General features: G+C 38.2%; 1 protein-coding gene across 1 annotated transcript in view; it reads left to right on the forward strand.

Annotated features, from left to right (window-relative positions):
• The first annotated feature begins 338 nt into the window (after positions 1–338).
• The window catches only part of LOC125235982, a 30,205-nt gene continuing 9,378 nt past the window's right edge, over positions 339–21,165 (forward strand). The window contains exons 1-3 of the mRNA XM_048142653.1: positions 339–457; positions 19,945–20,047; positions 20,209–20,448. Of these exons, the coding sequence (XP_047998610.1) occupies positions 438–457; positions 19,945–20,047; positions 20,209–20,448 (363 nt within the window). The 5' untranslated portion in view covers positions 339–437. The remainder of the gene's footprint in view (positions 458–19,944; positions 20,048–20,208; positions 20,449–21,165) is intronic.

Here is a 21,165-nt window from a genome sequence, read left to right on the forward strand (position 1 = left end):
ACAGCCCACTGACCCTGAGTTAAGTGGTTGGTGCATGTGGGCCTTACTGACGGAGTGACATGACTCTAGTGTTTATTGTTCGCGTAAAAAGGATCAGCCATAATTTTTGCAGGCGACTAAAACAAACAACCTGTATACTATGTATATTTTACTACATAATAAACAAAGCAAACCAATGAATGCAACAACAACAACTGAGACCGACAACTTCGCACTTGCTTATTACCGCATCTACCAATAAAAACGCCAAACTATAAAAAAACCGTATGTAGTTACAAAACACACGGAGATACGACCTTTTACAAATAACTGATATTACGTCACCGCACGATCGCGACGCGGGCGCATCGAATCAGTCCTCAGTATCATCCAGTGCACCGACTTATTCGCCGCGTTCCAAATTCGAATTATTTGTTTTTAAATAAATAGTTTTCACAATGACGCTGCCATATGATACGTAAGTGGCCAGTGCATTTTCTCGATATTATTATTTTTTAAACGCGTGTTTGAAAAGAAAAGTTCGTATTGCGTTTTTGTTTATGTAATTAGTAGTTGGCCTGGATTTTTTTGCGGGAAGTGAATTGCGAATAAATATGGTTGGGTTGTGTCAGTTCTGATCTTATATCTGAGTTTTCCTGTTATCAAGCAGTTATTTTGCGTTGGGGTTTTTCGCAGTTTTCTATCTCTTGGAAGGTCATCGGGGCTAGGTACAATTCCACTGTTTATTGCGTTATTATATTTTTTAAACGCTTTTTCGTTTTACAATATTTATGTAATTTTTAACTGTAGGAAATATTTGGAGTGACATTTTATGATAGCTTACTATGTAGTATTTACATATAACTATCCTACATTTATACAGGAAGCGGCGACTGATAATTGCAGCAGGTTCATCCAAATCATTTTTGGTATCTACTTAGGTTTGCTATTCACTTAAAAATTTAAAAAAAGAATATCTTTAACAGGTATCTCACGTCTAGGTGTATTATAGATACGTATTTAATTAGTTACCTATATGAAAACAATAGTAAATGTATGTCTGGGGTAAATAAAACAGTTAAAATATACTTAATAGAAACATTATGAATCTCACAGGAAGTACAATGAACGGATATCTTCCAAACGATTCAATATCTTTATATACAGCGCGTAAACCTAATAAGGGCGATAAATGAAACCAGGCATATAATTCAATATTGTTATCATTAATTAAGAGGTGTTTTTGAGTTACTCTTAATTTTCACCCCTTAATGAATTTTTGAAAAATTTCCCAGCAGCAATGTACTTGTAAACGTGGTTGCGATGACAATCAATGACAACTGTCAACGAGCGTTTAATGCGAGCATGTTTGCATTACGTTGCGGGCCGAATTATTTTGTAGGGATACAAAAAATATTTCAATTTTCAGTAAAAGTTATCTAATTCCATTTTTTATTTCCTATACTCACCACCGTTAAGAGGTTCGCCCGTATTAGGTTTACACCCTGTATTGTATCTAGTAACGCTAATTTAATTAGAGACGAATAATTATAGTCTATTTAAAATAAACAACAAAATAACCCAAAAAATTTTTCACTTGTCATGCTCAGAAAGTGCACCTTTATGTTGCGTAGACGACATAAAATCCCATCTTATGCTGTAGGTGTAGAGCATAAGTGTGTTTCCACATTATCCGATCCGATATCGGATAAATCTTTCCTACATCCGATATCGGATCGGATAATGTGAAAACGCACTAGAAGTAAAATTTTCTTCTAACACTAAGGCAGCGGTTCTCAAACTTATGTTCCCATGGAACCCTTTTGTAAACCAAAATATCTGACGGAACCCTTAAATTAAATAAATGAAAAAAATATATACCGTGTTTCACTTAACACTAAAAACCTGAAAACTGTTTGTTCAGAATCGAGAGTAGAATCGATTGAGCTATATCTTGATGGGGGTAATATTTTTTGTTTTAATTTGTATTATTAGTTATTGTTTACGTGCCCATTCTACAAATTCGTAATACAACATTGTGCATATCATATTGTTAGAGGTTGTATACCTTTTTCAGTATTTAAGGGTATTAATACTGGCTGGTTACTTGGACGATTATTTTTTCCGCTACGAGATAGACGTTGTGCGTCAGTTTAATTTTAAAGTTTATCATTAAGTCATAACAAATTGAACTCGTTCCTAATTACAACCTTGTCATTTTGAATGTTAGGTTTAAATTTGCTTACTGCGTCACCTGTCCAATTTGAAGTTTACTGTGACACAGGTTAAAGTGCTTTACAGTGACATAGCTGTCTATTGGTAAACCTTATGTCGTTGCAGTAACATACACAATTAAACAGTTTGAAGGTTTATGATGGTAGCTAGCAATTATTTTATTGAGTGTAGAGTTAAAAGCCGAGTAGAGCTGCACAGAAAATTAAAAATTCAATTTAAAAAAATAATAATCATCAGATTAAAAAATGAACATTGTAGATACGTTTAAAAAAATAAAAATCAGTTGGGGTGTCTGAGGTTTTGAGTGATACCGGAAACACGGTGTATATAGTTGCAATCTTTATTTTAATAATGCCCACTTGCACCAACCACTTAACTCAGGGTCAGTGGGCTGTCATCTGTCAAATTCCATATAAAATAGTGGGTTAACCCTCGGGTTAACTCTTCTTTTTCGTTGGTACAAGTGGCCCTAAGTGTTGAACTATGCGACTAGAGAGGAGAGGTGTTTATTTGATTTTTTTTTCTTTGTTACCAATATTCACACGGAGCCCCCAGAGAGGCTTTACGGAGCCCTAGGGTTCCGCGGAGCACACTTTGAGTGTGGCTGCACTAAGGTAATCGGTCTCAAGAGCCAAACAGTTATTAACACAATATATGTATAATTGTATATATTGCACAATTTTACTGAGCAAGAAAATTGTGTAGAGGACAAAACTTGTTATTTTATTTTTCCTACAATTTATTAGAATTCCGTATTGTCTGTTATTAAATTAAGTAAATCAAAAATTTTTGACTTGGCAGAAAACCAAACTCTGATGTCATGAAAAAAAAAAAGTTAGTTGGCGGGAATTGGTTATGTACGATATTTTGTTCTTTCGCTTTATGACAATTTCATGGTGTAAATTGACAATTGATAATTATTTTCCTCGCAATCGAAGTAAAAAGCAGAGAGATAATTGTAAATTTTTACCCTCGTCTACTATTTTTTTTAAATTGCCTCGGGTAGAAATGGGTCCACTCTAAATGCCCTTGTTGTTGTACATCTACTATTATTCATTTATTTCAGGTTCAATATCCTATAAACATCTCACAATTTTGTATTTAATTCGAGTTTTTAGCTAACAAATATAAAGCGTAACTGATTCGGAATAAAATGTTTTTAACGTCTGTTTGATGTTCAACCAAAAAGGCTTATTTTATTGGATTTAAAAATCATTCAATTACACACTCCAACTACCCACGGGAATAATAATTCGAGTAAATCGAGGAATTTCGTTTGCTATTTATATTAAGCTTTATTTAAGAAGTAAGAATACGTACAATACCTATTTTAAAACGTTCAAACCACGTCCGCCGTACGTATATATAAAATACCTAGCACAGAGTAGGAAATCTGTCTGTGCGTTGAATTATTTTAGTACCTATAATATTAATGAGTAGATATAGTACGAAGATAAGTTTGAAACTTTATACATAATTAAGTGAACGTAAGTAGGTATATACTATATAAAAAAAAGGATAATCCAAGACAACAAATTACTAAATATTCACGTTATACGTGACAGTGGGTAGTCATTACACGGGGAAAATGCCGTCCTTGAAACTTGCGATTAAGTCCCGTTTGAAATTTTAAATATCCCCCCACGCGTAGCGTCGGGCCAACTGTATGGGCAAAGCCTGACGCCGCGTCGACGTCGCGTCGTATGGAAAAAGACGTCGTACTGTATGGAAAAAGACGTCGCGTCGCGTCGACGTCGACGCGTCTTTTTCCATACAGTTGGCCCGACGCTACGCTCGCGAGACGCTAGATGTGGGAGGACCCTAATACCTATTTTATTGTTTTGGGGTAAAAAAGTTTTGCCGTTCATAAGCGCATTGTAAAAATTACGTAGGTACATACTACGAATTGAAAAATAAAATGTATGTTTATTTTTAGTTTATATTCTATTTAATTATTACAACGTAAGATAGGTAATTATGAAACTGTTGATACAGGCATATAATTATATGCATTGGGATCAGTATTATCAGTAGGTTGGTTTGTATTTCATTTTGCGGCCTAAATCTGGTAATACTCGTATTTATTCAAAACAATTAACTTCAGTTATCTAGCGCCTTGAAATCCAAAGTCTAGTTCAATAGCAGTTCTTTTTAGGATTTTCTAGTAGGCAACTAGGAACCCTTATAGTTTCGCCATTTCTGTCCGTCCGTCCGCGGATAATCTCAGTGACCGTTAGCACTAGAAAGCTGATAGTGAAATTTGGTACCATACATATATATATATTATCAATCACGCCGACAAAGTTTTTGGAAATAATCGCTCCAAAAGTAACAAAAAATGTGCCCCTCCCCCTGTAACTTTTGAACCATAAGTTCAAAAACTGTGAAACCCTACACTGAGCGTGGCCCAACACAGCCACGCCAAAAGCCGGTTTTAATAATTTTCTATCATTAGAGGCAGACACATTTTTTTGTTACCTTCTTCTTCATATAGTTTGAGTATTTTAACTACTGCTGCTGAATGACAGTTTAAAAATAAATAGTTTAAGACATACAAGGTCAGGTCAGCTCAACAAATTGTTTGATACGTCTTAGTTAAAAATCCTTGATATTATTAAATAAAATATATCCTTAAATAATTATCACTAAAAAAGTAAAACTGGAAAATCTGACAAACGCAGCTCGTCGCTAGTTAAACCGCTTATTCTACCGTTTTAAATGAGGACTAACTAAGTGCGAAGTACATAATTATATTGTTTATTTTCTGTTAGTTGCTCTGCTCATGAATTCCGTAGCTCAGCGGAATTTTTAACTCTTTTATTATTCCTCATTTAGAACATTTATTTAGAGTTTGTGTTTGAACATCCAGGATCATAAACTTATTTGTGTGGATACAGAAACGTATGCGAGCGACGTTAAATATTTTATTCATTAAATTAGGAAAAATAGAAAATTGCACACCTCCGGCTGGAATCGAATCTGTGACGTTTTGAATTCCCAGGATATTTTCCATTTTTCCTTTAATTTTTGAAATATCTAGAATACTAGTAAATAAAAACAGGCCAAGAGCGTGTCGGGCCACGCTCAGTGTCGGGTTCCGTAGTTTTCTGTATTTTTTACAAAAACTATTGAACCTATCAAGTTCAAAACAATTTTTCTAGAAAGTCTTTATAAAGTTCTACTTTTGTTATTTTTTTCATATTTTTTAAACATATGGTTCAAAAGTTAGAGGGGGACACACACTTTTTTTCTTTTAGGAGCGATTATTTCCGAAAATATTAATATTATCAAAAAACGATTATAGTAAACCCGTATTCATTTTTAAATACCTATCCAACAATATATCACACGTTGGGGTTGGAATGAAAAAATATCAGTCCCCACTTTACATGTAGGGGGGGTACCCCATTTTTTATTTTTGCACTTTGTCGGCGTGATTGATATACATATTTGTACCAAATTTCAGCTTTCTAGTGCTAACGGTTACTGAAATTATCCGCGGACGGACGGACGGACGGACAGACAGACATGGCGAAACTATGAGGGTTCCTAATTGACTACGGAACCCTAAAAATAATAAGCTTACCACGGGACTTTGGGGACGGGAATGACTGGCAATTTTTAATTTTATTTATAGTATAATATTTACTAATTTATTAATGAAAAACAGGTCGTAAGCTCCAAATGTTCTTCTGAATATTTAAATAGTGTGTGTAAATTTTTAGTTTTCCCGTATTTTAGGTTAGTGTCAAACATTTCCAAACAAGTAAGCCAACATTCTGTCATGCATACCTTATGCTTATTTGGCACATATGAAAAAAAAATAATCCATAATTTCACAAATGTTATCATTACCAAATTCTTCCAAACCACTTAGGAAGTAACTGAAAAACAAAATGACTGAGCTTTTCCCTTTTCCACAAATACATCTCAAATCACTCAAAAACAGTTTAATTAGGCCGAAGTAATTATCCAGACTTAATTAACCGAGTTAAATTAATAAATATAACTTGGTTTTGCCGAATTTGAAGTAATTTATAACTACTTTTGGAGGCCAGTTGTGTTTTGTTAATCAATAAACAATTTGTTGCGGTTTTGATTTTTGACCCAGTGAAATATTCTTTTTTTTTTTAAATAGCCTGTTTATGTGTGCCACTGGCTGGCAAAGGCCTATGATTTCCACAGCTCCCGCTGGTGTGCTGTTTGTTGTGTGTGTCACAGTGGCCAGCTGACCGGGACTTAAATTATCATTATACTTGCACAGTGACGGGCTAAGAATTTCACCGCCCCCTTTACTACCTCCCGAAAATGTATAATTGTATATACATATTATATACCTGGTAACCACGCGCTCTTTGTAAACGATTTATAATGCAGTGTCTGTGTAATCTGTGGTCTGTTATAATTCGGAATAAATTATACCTGCTATTTAGTGCATAATATATATTATGTCTCTTCTGACGTTAATTATTGTCGGTTTGTCTAATTATTACACACATGACATAGTTGCAATGTTACGGCAGCAAGGTTCCTCAGGCAATTTTGGACGTAGATACTTAGCGGAATGCTCCATCCAAACTTCCACCTCCCATTATATGGAAGTGGGCGGTTAGAAAGAAACAAAAAGTAGCCTATCTCTCTCTTCAACTATCTCCACATCTTCGGTATCTAACCCGACTTTACAATACCACACAATGTCAAAAAGCATACGGCCCGCCTGATGGCAAACAGTCCCCGTATGCTTTTTTTTTTTGTTAGCCTATTTGAGTGTCCCACTGCTGGGCAAAGGCCTCTCCCTGGCTCTCCATGACTCCCTGTTCTCTGTTTCCTCCGGCCAGTTCTTCAGAAAGGCGTCAAGATCGTTTCGCCATCTTTGCATGGGCCTGCCCGGCCCACGCTTCTTCGTCGGCATCCACTTGGTGGCTATGTTAGCCCACCTATCCGGATGCATGCGATAGACGTGGCCGGCCCAGTCCCATTTAAGCCTGGCGGTTTTTTTGCCAACATCAGCAATGCGAGTTTTAAAGTAAAGTAAAGTAAAGTAAAATGTATTTATTGTATGAAAACAGGTTATACAGATGGTCGTATTACATAGTAGGTATCTCCATTTTCTACCAGTGTAAGGTATACAATAGTTAGGTACACATCTTATCATGCAGGACAAAATACAAACTTAAATTAATTATGAGTACTTGTGAAATATTCGTTAAGACTATAGAAACACATATCTGTTAGCCAAGCATACATTTTCTTCTTGAAAGCCTCCAGTGGTAACTTCTTTAAATCATAAGGAAGATGATTAAAAATTTTGACACCCATTGCCGTGACACTATTTTTGTACGTTGCTGATTTATGTTTTGGGATAATTTTATCCAATCCATACTTGGCTTGCAGCCTAAGCCTGGGTTGTTTGAGTTCAAAAAGGTGACTATTGGCTTTAACAAATATGGAAACTTCGCTAATATACAGGCACGGCAAAGTTAACAATTTTAGATTTTTAAAAAGTGGCCTACACGAATCTCTTTGTCTTAATCCGTATATGGATCTAAGACATCGCTTCTGACGCCTAAACACAGTATCCCTGTTGGATGAGTTTCCCCATATCACAAGTCCATATCGAAGATTCGACATGACGTAAGAGTGATAAGCTAGAAGTGCCGTTTTCTCTGAAGATACTTCTTTGAGTCTTCTAAGGGGATACACGAACTTACTAAGCTTATTTAATATGTGTTCGGAATGCGCGTTCCATGTTGTATGACAATCAAGTACTATTCCTAGGAATTTTATCGTTTTTACATTTTCTATTTCAATGCCTTCATACCTAACGTTAACGTTAGGAGGCGTACCTTGTGGAGCATAAAACTGCATGTATTTTGTTTTTGTAACATTAACCTTCAATTTATTCGCTTTTAGCCATTGCATGACATCATGAAAAGCACTATTTGCTACTCTATTATGCTCTTCCTCCGTGCCTCCTTGAATGATAATAGAACAATCGTCAGCAAAAAGGACCATCTTCTGATCCGTAACTTTAGGTAAATCATTTATATACAGTATGAATAAAAGTGGTCCCAAAATACTGCCTTGTGGCACGCCTGTTTTAATGCTCCTTAGATTTGATCTGTATATTTCTAGTGACCTTGTAATGTCAGAGTAAGATACTACTTCCGTATATTGCGTTCTATTCTCAAGATATGACTTCAGCCACAGGTAACAATTGCCTCTAATACCATAATTGTAAATTTTTTTTAGTAGTAAATTATGACTGATTCTGTCAAAAGCTTTTGACATGTCTAAAAAGATCGTTGATACTGGAGTTCTTTGATCTCTACATTTGGCTACAGTATTAACAAGGTCAAATATAGCATGTGTCGTGGATTTTTTTGCCCTAAATCCATACTGAACATCTGAGATTACATTATTTTTTTCAAGAAAGTTTATCATTCTACTGTAAATAACTCTTTCAAAAATTTTGGAAAATATAGGAATCAGAGCAATAGGACGGTAATTATCAATATTTTTTTTATCGCCTTTTTTGAAAATTGGTTTCGTTACGGTAGTTTTTAGGTTTTCCGGAAATACCCCGTCTTTTATTGATAAATTTACGATGTGATAAAGAGGATAAACAAGAATATCTGCATTTTCTTTTATTAATGATGTCGGGATATTGTCATAGCCAGTAGACCTAGTATTTCGTAGTGATTTAATGATTTTAAAAATTTCCATAGGGCTCACAGGCTCTAAGAAAATAGAATGTGCAACTCGAACAGTTCCGCGGCAATTTATTTTCGGGGTCTCTGCAGATTCATTAGCCTCATCTACGAATTTGTCATTAAATGCGTTTGCGATTTGAGTTGGGTTCCTAATAACCAGGTCGCTCTGGTGAATTATGCCCACGCTTTTGCTTATTTGCTTATCAACAGTATTATTCTTTATCACATTCCAAGTGGCTTTGGTTACATTATCAGACTTTCTAACGTATGTAGCATTTGTGATTCTTTGTGATGTTTGGACACATTTTTTAAGGATCTTCGTATATCCATGGTAACTATTTATTAGGTTTCCATTTCGTGTGCGTATATATTTAAGATATAATTGTCTTTTGTTTTGGCTTGAGATTTTTATGCCTGTTGTGATCCATTTTGGCTTATTAATAATACTTTCTTTAACTCTGATAAGTGGAAAACAGAGATCGAAAAACAAAACAATTAGATCATGGAATTTAGTAAATGCTTCATTGGTCTCGTCTGTAGTATACGTTTCTGAGAACGATAAGTTACTAATACATTCTCTAAATTTATTTTTGTTATATTGGCACATGTCGCGTTTCCAACTATACCAACTAACTGCTGCTTTTTTCCGTTCAATACCTATACCAATTAGTTGGGCAGTATGATCTGATAGTTTAAGAGGAAGTACTTGCACTTTTTGCTGTTTAATTTTGAAGTTGGTAGCGATATTATCAATACAAGTGCTAGTGTTAAGAGTTACTCTAGTAGGACAGTTGACTTGGAGGTAGAAATTATATTCCTGTAGTATTCTTTCGAATTCCAGGCTTGTCGGGTTTTGCTTGAGACGGTCAATGTTAAAATCACCACACAAGAAGATTTTTTGAGCATGGTTTCTAGAAATTCTAAATAACAAGTCGTCTAGTTTTTGAAAGAACAAGCCTATATCCGCTGCTGGAGTTCGATAGACACACACAACTATACATTGCAAATCTTGGAGCATCACACCACAACACTCAAATACACTTTCAATGCTTAGCCCCTTTATCCAATCTAGTACCTTAAAGCTAACTCCATTTTTTATAAGAATACATGTGCCACCACGACGACTATGGCTGCGGCAATATATATCGGCTAACGTGTATCCTCGAAGTATTACATTTTCTTCTTCTCCACTTTTGATAAAGTGTTCAGTGAGGCATACGACGTCCACCGACGTACACATTTCAGTTTCAAGTTCGTTTAAGGCTATATTAATATTATCTATTTTATTCAGTAACCCGGCGATATTTTGATGCATAACGTAAAGTTTAGAAAAATTACAATTGTTATTATTAGTTTCATAAGAACAATTTGCAACGAAAGGAATGCTGGCTTTGAGATATCTGACTTTCTTCTAAACATGTTTGGATGTCAATCAGGTAGTTTTTTAAATTTACGAACACATTTCTTACACCATATTTATTAATTTTGCCAGAGTAATTGGAGAACATGTCAAGTGATAATTCTAAGTTTGTATCAAAGATATGGCAATAGTAGTCCCTTTGCACATCCTGTATTAACGCTTTTCCGAAAGTCTCGATTACATAGTTATATATAGGAGCTCCACACACGTAAGTGGGAAGACAAATAACTACATTGGTGTGGGTTATTTTTTGCACTTCAGACCTTATGTCGCGAACAAGTTTTACAGTGTTCTGCGTGTTTTTAAAATCAGTTTCACCTAGAAGTATTACACAAAAATCATTAAACGTAAAATCGACTAACTTATTACTCAATTCTTTCAGTATGTCATTTATTCCTAAGTTTGGCGTGGTGTAGTGACAGTATTCAACTTCACGGTCAAATGCGTTTTTCATGGCTGCTATTGTTCCATTATATCTTTGATTACTCACAACACAAAGTTTAGTTTTCCTGTTATGTGAAAAAGTAGCACGAGTCTGTCCATCTTGATCCCTTTTGTTCGATGACAATCTGGGATCGGTGTTTTCTATGTATGTCACTTTAGGGTTAGTACTGTTAGTAGTGGATAGAAGTTTTTGCGACAGTATCTCGATCTGCTTCGTTAATTCTGCTATTTTATTAGCCGCATCTTTCAGCTGCTCCTCAAGCCGCATAATCTTTCGTCGCAGGTATTGGTCATCTATGCCTTCATCCATAGTTTTAGCAGAAACACGGGTTGGGGTTGAATTTCCACTTGGTGTCATCAGTAAAGGCGTTTTGCCTGTTTTTTTTGTGCTCCCAGATTTTCCTTTGCATCGCGATGGTGAATAGCATAATTGTTTTAATGTGTTATTTTCTACGGTAAGTTTCTCTATTTGTCTACGTAATGCATTGTTTTCTAATATTGTGTTTTCCAGTTCATTCTGCGTACTATCGAGCGCGGTTGATAGTTGGTCATTTTTTTCCTTAACGTCTTGAAGTTCGTTTGATCTTCTAAAGGACGTATCTGCACTTTTTGATAGCAAGTCTAAAATAGTATGCGATATAGATGACTCATCAAGGGTGTCACCATCGCCAATTAGAGATGAATTTTGTGAGTAAGAATTATCGGTAAGAACCTCTTCTTGCTCTGTAGGTGATTCATGGCCCGCAGTCTGTGACATTGGCTGTTTTGTTGCCTCTACCTCTTCATGGTTTATTTCAGGCGCTGGTGATTGCTCTGGCGCCATGTATAAATTTTCGTCAATTTCAAGAGTTGCTGACTGTTTTATTGACTTAATAGTGTCAGGGGTCTCATGTGTCGTAGAAGATGCACCCGCTTTCTCTTTATTCTTCAAAGCCGTACTTTCGGCGCATGCTTTACATTTCCATTGTTTCCTTGTATCCAGTGTTCTCAGTCGATGCAGCTTCTCTGAGACGCCTGCGCAGTCATATTCGTACCGTTTTTTGCAAACTGAACATGCTATAGTAGATTTTGGGTCAACATACGATTTACACTTGTAGCAAATTACTGAATTCGACATATTTCGGCTGCTTGTGGTCGCTTTGATCGGTCTCTTGGATGACATTTTATTTATATTATATGTATTTTGTAATTATACTGTTTTGAGCTAGATATTGAACGCACCTTTAGGCAATGTTTGGTTGCTGTTTGAACGTACCTTTTTTACTTGGCAACACTATTCTTTATCTGTGCAGCACGATACTTCAATCCGTCAGTTGTCAAACACTCTGTCCAATCAGCTGTGCGTAGTGTTCTTAGCACCGTTATAATTAACGGGATTATTTGTTTACATTAATAATTTTAAACGTTCAACGGCTAAAAATGTGTTCTTACCGTTGTTGTAAAGTCCCACATAGTGTCACTGTGCAGTTAAAAATAGCGTGGTTTAATTCACGAGTTGTTTATTCCAACTTGTGTATGCACTTGGAGGTTATGGGTATGTTTTTATTAATTTTAAAGATTTAATTCACTTGGAGCACTTTCTGTGTATGTTTGTCTTGTGTTTGGAGCGCAGCGTAGTGTTTCGGACTCGATCGGTCCTTTTGACACCTAAAATGCTGCGCTCCATAGCGTATGCTATAGAAGTTTGAAATTTTAGAGGTGTTACAAGCGCGTATTAACTAACATCTAGACATTTAGATTATTATTGGACAGCGTCTCAACTTCAATTAGCGTTGTCCTTGCCCGTTCTGCTCTATACTTAATCACTTTGAGCTGAATGAGGTCGAATTGATAATAGACGTCACTGAAACGGACATGCATCGCTACTCACAGTGGCTAGATATATCTGAACAGCCGATGTATCAACAAATATTTAAACAAAGCCTCAATATATTATAATTTATAACTCACCATAAAATGTATATAAAAATTATGTACTTTTTTTTTAAACACATACATTAGTTCCTTTGTAGGTACGTACATTCTTAAATATGACAGTTTATACATTACCGTGTAAATTTTATTGTCATGTAAAATCAGTACGTACCGCTTACAGTATAACAACATTTATTTTACCAACTCAATTTGGCTACTGACTTTACTAACCATCGGAAGACTTTATGCCCTTGTAATAAGGATTACAAATGTACAGCTAACAGTGTTGCCGATGGTACGCATATCAAAATAAACATTGCACATATTTAAAACGTCATCCATCCATACTAATATTATAAATGCGAAAGTAACTCTGTCTGTCTGTCTGTCTGTCTGTCTGTCTGTCTGTCTGTCTGTCTGTCTGTCTGTCTGTCTGTTACGCTTTCCCGCTTAAACCACGCAACCGATTTTGATGAAATTTGGAACAGACAATCTTTAGACCCTGAGACAGAACATAGGCTACTTTTTATTTCGAAAAAAAGGGATGAAGGGGTTGAAAAAGAGGTTGAAAGTTTGTATGGGATTTCTTAATTTAAAATGATAAAACCATGAAACTTTATATTTTAGCACTTGATAAGAAATCATTAAACATATATTTAAAGTCACATACAGGTCGAACGCGATTAATTAACATTATTTTTACCTTTAAAATAAACATGGTGGGAAATAAACATTAACTAAAAGCGGGTAGATTATATTTATTTGTCTACCCCGAACATTTATATAAATTAATATCGGGTAGTTTTGTGTTGTTTACATCTCCGGTGACATTTTGCTGGGACGTCAGTCTTCCGCGACCACGGCCAGTGCAACCTGGCCGAAACGTTGGGAAAAAAGGTAAAAATAATGTTAATTAATCGCGTTCGACCTGTATGTGACTTTAAATATGTGTACAAAGCGCGAGAACTTAAAATGTTATCATTAAACATCTTGATAAGGGTTAGGGATAGGGATAGCGATAGGGATAGCGATAGGGATAGCGATAGCGATAGGGATAGCGATAGAGATAGCGATAGCGATAGCGATAGCGATAGCGATAGCGATAGCGATAGCGATAGCGATAGCGATAGCGATACGGATACGGATACGGATACGGATAATATGGGTATCGTTAGCGGGATACGGATAATCGGTCGGCGGTCTCTTACAATCAATGTGCTCTAAGACGATCGTTGTTTGCTTGCTTGAAGATTACGTTTGCGATAAGTATAAGCAAAATGTAAAAAATTGTAAGGGATAATAGAAAAAAGTACTTTTTACCCACCGATCATAGTGTCGAAATACGGGCTATGTGGGATGTTTATAAAGGTTTCCCCAGCGTATATAGAATTACCTACGCTGTGGTCGATGTGTAATATTTCTACAATCATTGCAAGCAAAAGTATTATGTGCAATGGAAATAATCGCAGATAAATATACCTACAGAGAAACCTACGGTCCCTACGGATCCAAATGAAAATCTTAATGAATACTTTTAATACGCGGGCGAAGCCGCGGGTAAAAGCTAGTAAGTCTATAACGATATTATAAGCATTTTTAAACATACTTTTCATTTTCTTTTATAAAAGAAAAATGTAACAAGTCCAAAGTTAAGCACGTTTGAATATGTTCCTTGTCGCGAGTAAATAGAATTTACATTTGAATTGTGTGGTATCATGAAATACTTTTAAAATATACAGACTCAGTGAATGAACTCTGCATGTTACGATACTATCTCGACTTTTAGTTCAGTTACAATAAAATGGACTTGTTACAGTCAGTATATCTCTAGACATGCGGCAGTGTGTCTAGCCAAGTGTCAAGATGCCATATAAAGATGGGAGAAGAAAAAAGAAAAAACATTACGAAACGACAATAACACTTCAGGGTACGTAGCCACATGGCATAAACGCTCACGAAAAACACTCGTAGATATCTATCTCTATCGCTCTTGCGCATTGGCGCGACAGAGCCCGACTACCTTTCGCGGCGTTTCGTTTTCGTTTCGCGTCGCAGATATGCCATTCGGCTACGGCACCTGTTATGTTTTACATTCGCTCTTCACCAGTCGACATTTTGGCGTTTTTTTACATATTCCAGTCAATGATTATTGTTAGTTTATTGAAGTGTCCCACTGCTGGGAAAAAACCTGTTTCCTATACTCAGCGTGTGGATTTCATACGGGTGAATAATGTATCCAGTTATAGTATCTGATCATACGAATCTCGTATAGGATAATCATTTTGTTAAAAAGTGTTTTTAATTAAGAGTAATTATTTTTTATTTAAAATCTGACCAAGCAGCAATGTACGCCGTCCAACTTAATTTGACATGACATGAACGTCATGTCGTAATGACGTTTAGGTAGGCTTATTGATGAGGAATTGTGGACATAATACATTGCGTGCTGAATTATTGGGTATGAAAAAAAAATCTCATCAAAAAAAAAACATGTAGTTAGGCTCCTTAGGTCCGATACTAATCGTTATTAAGATATTCGCCCGTATGGAATACACACGCTGTATTATCTTATACTTTTAAACGAGCAATTCTTGTATATTTATTTATTTATTTATTTATACCGACGATCTCGGAAACCGCTCTAACGATTTCGCTGAAATTTGTTATGTGGGGGTTTTCAGGGGTGAAAAATCGATCTAGCGTAGCCTTAGATCCCGGAAAACGCGAATTTTCGAGTTTTCATGACTTTTTCTTTCGCGTTAGTAAACGTAAAATATGGTCGTTAATTTCGCCGCGCGCGCATCGATTCCGCTTAGCTCAGTCGTACGAGGTCGGTCTAATGTACACAGATAGATCGTAGGTGTCAGGGTTTCGAATCCCGGCCAGAAATTAAGTTTTTTTTTTGTCTTTTTTTTGTTTTTGTATTTATAAGAGTTTTTTTTTATCTAAAGACGTGATATATTAAAATAGAACCGAGCGAAGCTCGGTCGCCCAGATATTAATAGGTTAAGCAAAGAAGATTATTCAAGGTTAAAAAATGCTTATTGCACATTAGTTTCGTTTATCACGCAATGAATACCAACGTCGATATTGTTTGATAACACGGTTTAGAAATATTGAAATGTTTTTAAAACAACTCGACTGCGCAAGACAATGCTGTTGGACAACAAAGAATGTTACGCTGATAACACAACATACATTATGCATATTTCGCACGTACAGTAAAATGTGGTATGTTTTAACACCCGTGCACTAGTTTACGTGTATCTTAAATGCATTTTAATTGTTATGCTGATTTTTTTATTATATTCAAGAGCGTATACAATTTTGGATATTTTCCACGCCATTGGTTCTATTCTATTGAATATTTTTATTAATTTTCTGGAAGTTTGAATCGTAGTCAACGTACTATGTATTTCTATTCTTTTTACATACATATATATAATCACGCCTGTATTCCATAAAGGAGTAGGCAGAGCACATGAACTATTAAGTTTCTGTGCCACACTTGGCAAAAAGGGGTTGAAAGAAACCCAAGTTGTGACATTGCAATGACAGCTTGCCAGCCTCTCGCCTACCCCACAATTTAACCCATATCCCACAGTCGCCTTCTACGACATCCACGGGAAGAAAGGAGGTAGTGAAATTCTTAACCCGTCACCACACGGGGCCCTTCTTTTTAATTATTATTAATAGCCTGGCCTGGGCAATGGCCTCCTCCATTGATCGCCATCTATCACAGTCTTGAGCAATCTCAGGCCAGTCGCTAATATATGCATCCAGGTCATCCCGCCATCTCCGCCTGGGTCTGCCAGATCCTCGCCGGTTCGCCCGTCTTGTGGCACAAATCGTGGCAATCTTTGCCCACCTCAGTAGGTGCGTGCGACAGACATAGCCGGCCCAGTCAAGAACAGGCCAGCCCAGGGTACGCAGCCGAATGGCACAAACGCTCACGAAACGAAACGCTCGTAAATATCTATCTCTATCGCTCTTGCGTATTAGCGCGACAGAGCCAGACTACCTTTACGGCGTTTCGTTTTCGTTTCGCGTCGCAGAAATGCCATTCGGCTATTACGGGGCCAGGCCAGAAAAGACGATCATTACGACCCAATTCAGTGGCCGTATCATGGTCGTGTCGCCTCCAGTCAGCTCAGTTGAGCAAGGAAATGCTACGTGGACCAAAGAACTTGATTTAATCACATGTTAGAAGATTTGACATTATTGACGCGAGAAATATATAGGTATCACTAGCTTTTACCCGCGGCTTCGCCCGCGTAATAAAAGTATTCTTATTGAAACGTTTACAAAAAATAAGTTTCTTTGTAGGTACATCTGTCCGCGATTATTTCGATTAAGGTAAAGCGGGGCAATTCTCGACTGGAGGGCCATTGTAACTGATCTATTTGCTGTACGGTCCGGTTTTGGCTGACTGTACCTTACACATATTAATATTGTTTTAAAAGAAATTCTTGCAATGATTGTAGAATTGTTACACAGCGACCACAGCGTAGGTGCGAATATGTATGTATTTTACCTATATAAATATTTATACTGGGGAAACTTCATACAACCCACATAGCCAGTATCTCGACGCTATGGTCGGTAGGGTAAAAAGTACTTCCTTGCATTATCGCTTACAATTTTTTCCATTTTGCTTATACTTATTGCAAACGTAAACATATAAATGGCAAGCAAACAACGATCTTCTTACAGCACATTGAATGTAATAGTTTACGGATGCAGGATACTCGCCGATGCCTACTTACTAATACCTTCCCACTGGGCCACCTGCATTTTACACTGCCTAAATATCGATTGCCGACCGATTATTCCGACCCCAATCCCTATTATCCCCGTCCCTATCTCTATATTTGTCCCCGTCCCCGTCCCGTCCCTGTCCCCGTCCCTCCCCTATCCCAATCCCTATCCCCGTCCCCGTCCCCTATTTTTATCCCTATTTCTATCCCTATCCCTATCCCGATCCCGATCCCGATCCCTATCCCCACCCCTACCCCTACCCCTACCCCTACCCCTACCCCTACCCCTATCCCAATCCCAATCCCTATCCCTATCCCTATCCATATCCCTATCCCTATCCCTATCCCTATCCATATCCCTATCCCTATCCCTATCCCTATCCCTATCCATATCCCTATCCCTATCCCTATCCCTATCCCTAGCCCTATCCATATCCCTATCCCTATCCCTATCCCAATCCCAATCCCTATCCCTATCCCTATCCCTATCCCTATCCCTATCCCTATCCCTATCCCTATCCCTATCCCTATCCCTATCCCTATCCCTATCCCTATCCCTATCCCTATCCCAATCCCAATCCCAATGCCTATCCCTAACCCTATCCCTAACCCTATCCCTATCCCTATCCATATCCCTATCCCTATCCCAATCCCAATCCCAATCCCTATCCCTATCCCTATCCCTAACCCTATCCGTATCCCTATCCCTATCCCAATCCCAATCCCAATCCCAATCCCTATGCCTATGCCTATCCCTATCCCTATCCCTATCCCTATCCCGTTCCTGTCCTGTCCCTGTCCCTGTCCCTGTCCCTGTCCCTGTCCCTGTCCCTGTCCCTGTCCCTGTCCCTGTCCCTGTCCCTGTCCCTGTCCCTGTCCTGTCCCTGTCCCTGTCCCTGTCCCTGTCCCTGTCCCTGTCCCTGTCCCTGTCCCTGTCCCTGTCCCTGTCCCTGTCCCTGTCCCTGTCCCTGTCCCTGTCCCTGTCCCTGTCCCTGTCCCTGTCCCTGTCCCTGTCCCTGTCCCTGTCCCTGTCCCTGTCCCTGTCCCTGTCCCTGTCCCTGTCCCTGTCCCTGTCCCTGTCCCTGTCCCTGTCCCTGTCCCTGTCCCTGTCCCTGTCCCTGTCCCTGTCCCTGTCCCTGTCCCTGTCCCTGTCCCTGTCCCTGTCCCTGTCCCTGTCCCTGTCCCTGTCCCTGTCCCTGTCCCTGTCCCTGTCCCTGTCCCTGTCCCTGTCCCTGTCCCTGTCCCTGTCCCTGTCCCTGTCCCTGTCCCTGGCCCTGGCCCTGTCCCTGTCCTTGCCCCTGTCAAATTATCATGCTAGGAGGTGAACTTTGAAAAATCCTTTCTTAGTGCTCCTCTAAGGAACTTCCGTGTCAATTTGAAATCTCTTGAACCAGAAGTAAAGATAAAAACTAAAGCTATACTTATGGCTATTTTGGATATTTTAACCCCATTGCACAATAACAGGGGAGAAAATTTCTTTTCCACCTCATTAGATTTAAAAATCGTTGTATTTATCGTGATCAGCGACCCGATAAACCATAAAAACGATACCCATATTGTGTTTTTGACTTTACCCCCTTTGCACCCCTTTAGGGGTCAAATTTTCAAAAAACCTGAAACATGTATTTAGTCATATGTCTTTAGGAATCCTCCTGTGAAGTTTCGAATAAAATAGTCAAACTAATCTTGTTTCCCCATACAAACTTTGAACCCCCATTTCACCCTTTTAAGAGGAGAATTTTGAAAAATCCTTTCTTAGTGCTCCTCTACGCCATATAAGGAACCTATGTGCCAAATTTGAAATCTCTAGGACCAGCGGTTTCGGCTGTGTGTTGATATGTCAATCAGTCAGTCAATATCTTCTTTTATATATTTAAACCCCATTGCACCACAACAGGGGAGAAGGTACTCGTATTTCACTTCCGCCTCGTTAGATTTTAAAAACGTTGTATTTATCGTGATCAGCGACCCGATAAACCATAAAAACGATACCCATATTGATTTTTTTACTTTATCACCCCCTTTTCACCCTTTTAGGGGTTAAATTTTCAAAAAACCTGCAACACGTATTCAGTCATATGTCTTAAGGAATCTTCCTGTGAAGTTTCGAATAAAATAGTCAAACTAATCTTGTTTCCCCATACAAACTTTGAACCCCCATTTGACCCCCTTAGGAGGTGAATTTTGGAAAATCCTTTCTTAGTGCTCCTCTACACTATATAAGGAACCTACGTGCCAAATTTGAAATCTCTAGGACCAGCGGTTTCGGCTGTGCGTTGATATGTCAGTCAGTCAGTCAGTCAGTCAGCTTCTTCTTTTATATATTTAGATTACGAGTAGACAATGTGTGCAAACTCGGTAAACGTTCATTAAATTAATACAAACATGTTGTAATCGGAAATAACCAATCCCTCCTGGTTAGCAAAATACTATTGGGGTTGGTTTGCACAAATCTTTCACTTGATTTTTTTGTGATTTCCAGAATTTCTACGGCTTCGCAGTCACGAACGGAGTCTTTGTTTACAAAATGCTGCTGCTGCATTCCACTAAGGCTTGGATGTTTCATCCTCGGATACCTGAATCTGGTTAGTATTCTTTTCAATAAATCATGAAACTTCACTAATGAGGAGTTTTGACCAAAAAGTGTCATATTCGGGCGTTGAGTTACTCATCAGCATGAAATGAATTTGTGACTTTTGCTTACTTTTGGATAAAATCTATTCTAATTTGTCTTCTTTCCTTCCAGGTCTTCAACACCTACCATACCCTGGCCTTGCTAACCCTGGCCACCTACATCGGCATCACGACCCACGGTTTCGACCACTTTGACGCCGACGGCCCCCGCGTGGTCTCAGACCAAGTCCCAGACATCGAGTCTGTTGAGAGACCGTTTCTCAACCAAGTGGGAGTTCTGCTTATGGTTGTACTCTGCGCGAATATTGCTTGGCTGCTGATCAATGTGGCGTGTCTTGTTGGACTACATAAGGTAATTAGAATTACAAATAATCATAACATTGATTTTGTTTTTATTAAACTTCCAATGGTCTCAGATCAAGTGCCGGACATCGAGTCCGTTCAAAGACCGTTTCTTAACCAAGTGGAAGTCTTGCTTATGGTGGTACTCTGCGCTAATATTGCGTGTTTGAGAATCAATGTGGCGTGTCTTGTTGTACTACATAAGGTGAATTTTCCGAATACATACAACATTGTTTTTGTTGTGTTTGTATTCCCAATGGTCTCATACCAAGCTTCAGACATCGAATCTGGTTGAGAGACCGTTTCTCAATCAAGTGGGGGATCTGCTTACGGTGGTACTCTGTGATGATGATGAATGTGACGTGTTTTGTTGGACCACACAAATTATATATCTTCTGTAACATTGATCTTGGCTTATACCACACCTCGGACACTGGCGATCAAATATATGAAAGAGGCGCGTTCCTAGCACACAGTCTAAGCTCGTGTAGGTGAACGCGCACTATGCTTGTATGAGTGAAATATGACAGGTCGACTGTTCGCGTTTTTGACAGGCGGTAACTGTGAGGTAACCGAGAGGGGGTGGGCGGCACTTTCAGCGGGGAGCGGGAGTGGCCATACTGTACGATAGTACTCTTTATTATACTGTGCTTATACTGCCATGGTCTCAAATTACGTGCTAGACACCGAATACACCCGAGTGGAGCGTACTGACAACAGAAGAAAA

The sequence above is a fragment of the Leguminivora glycinivorella genome, chromosome 18 (genome assembly GCF_023078275.1).
Source record: "Leguminivora glycinivorella isolate SPB_JAAS2020 chromosome 18, LegGlyc_1.1, whole genome shotgun sequence".
Classification (NCBI taxonomy): Eukaryota; Metazoa; Arthropoda; class Insecta; order Lepidoptera; family Tortricidae; genus Leguminivora; species Leguminivora glycinivorella.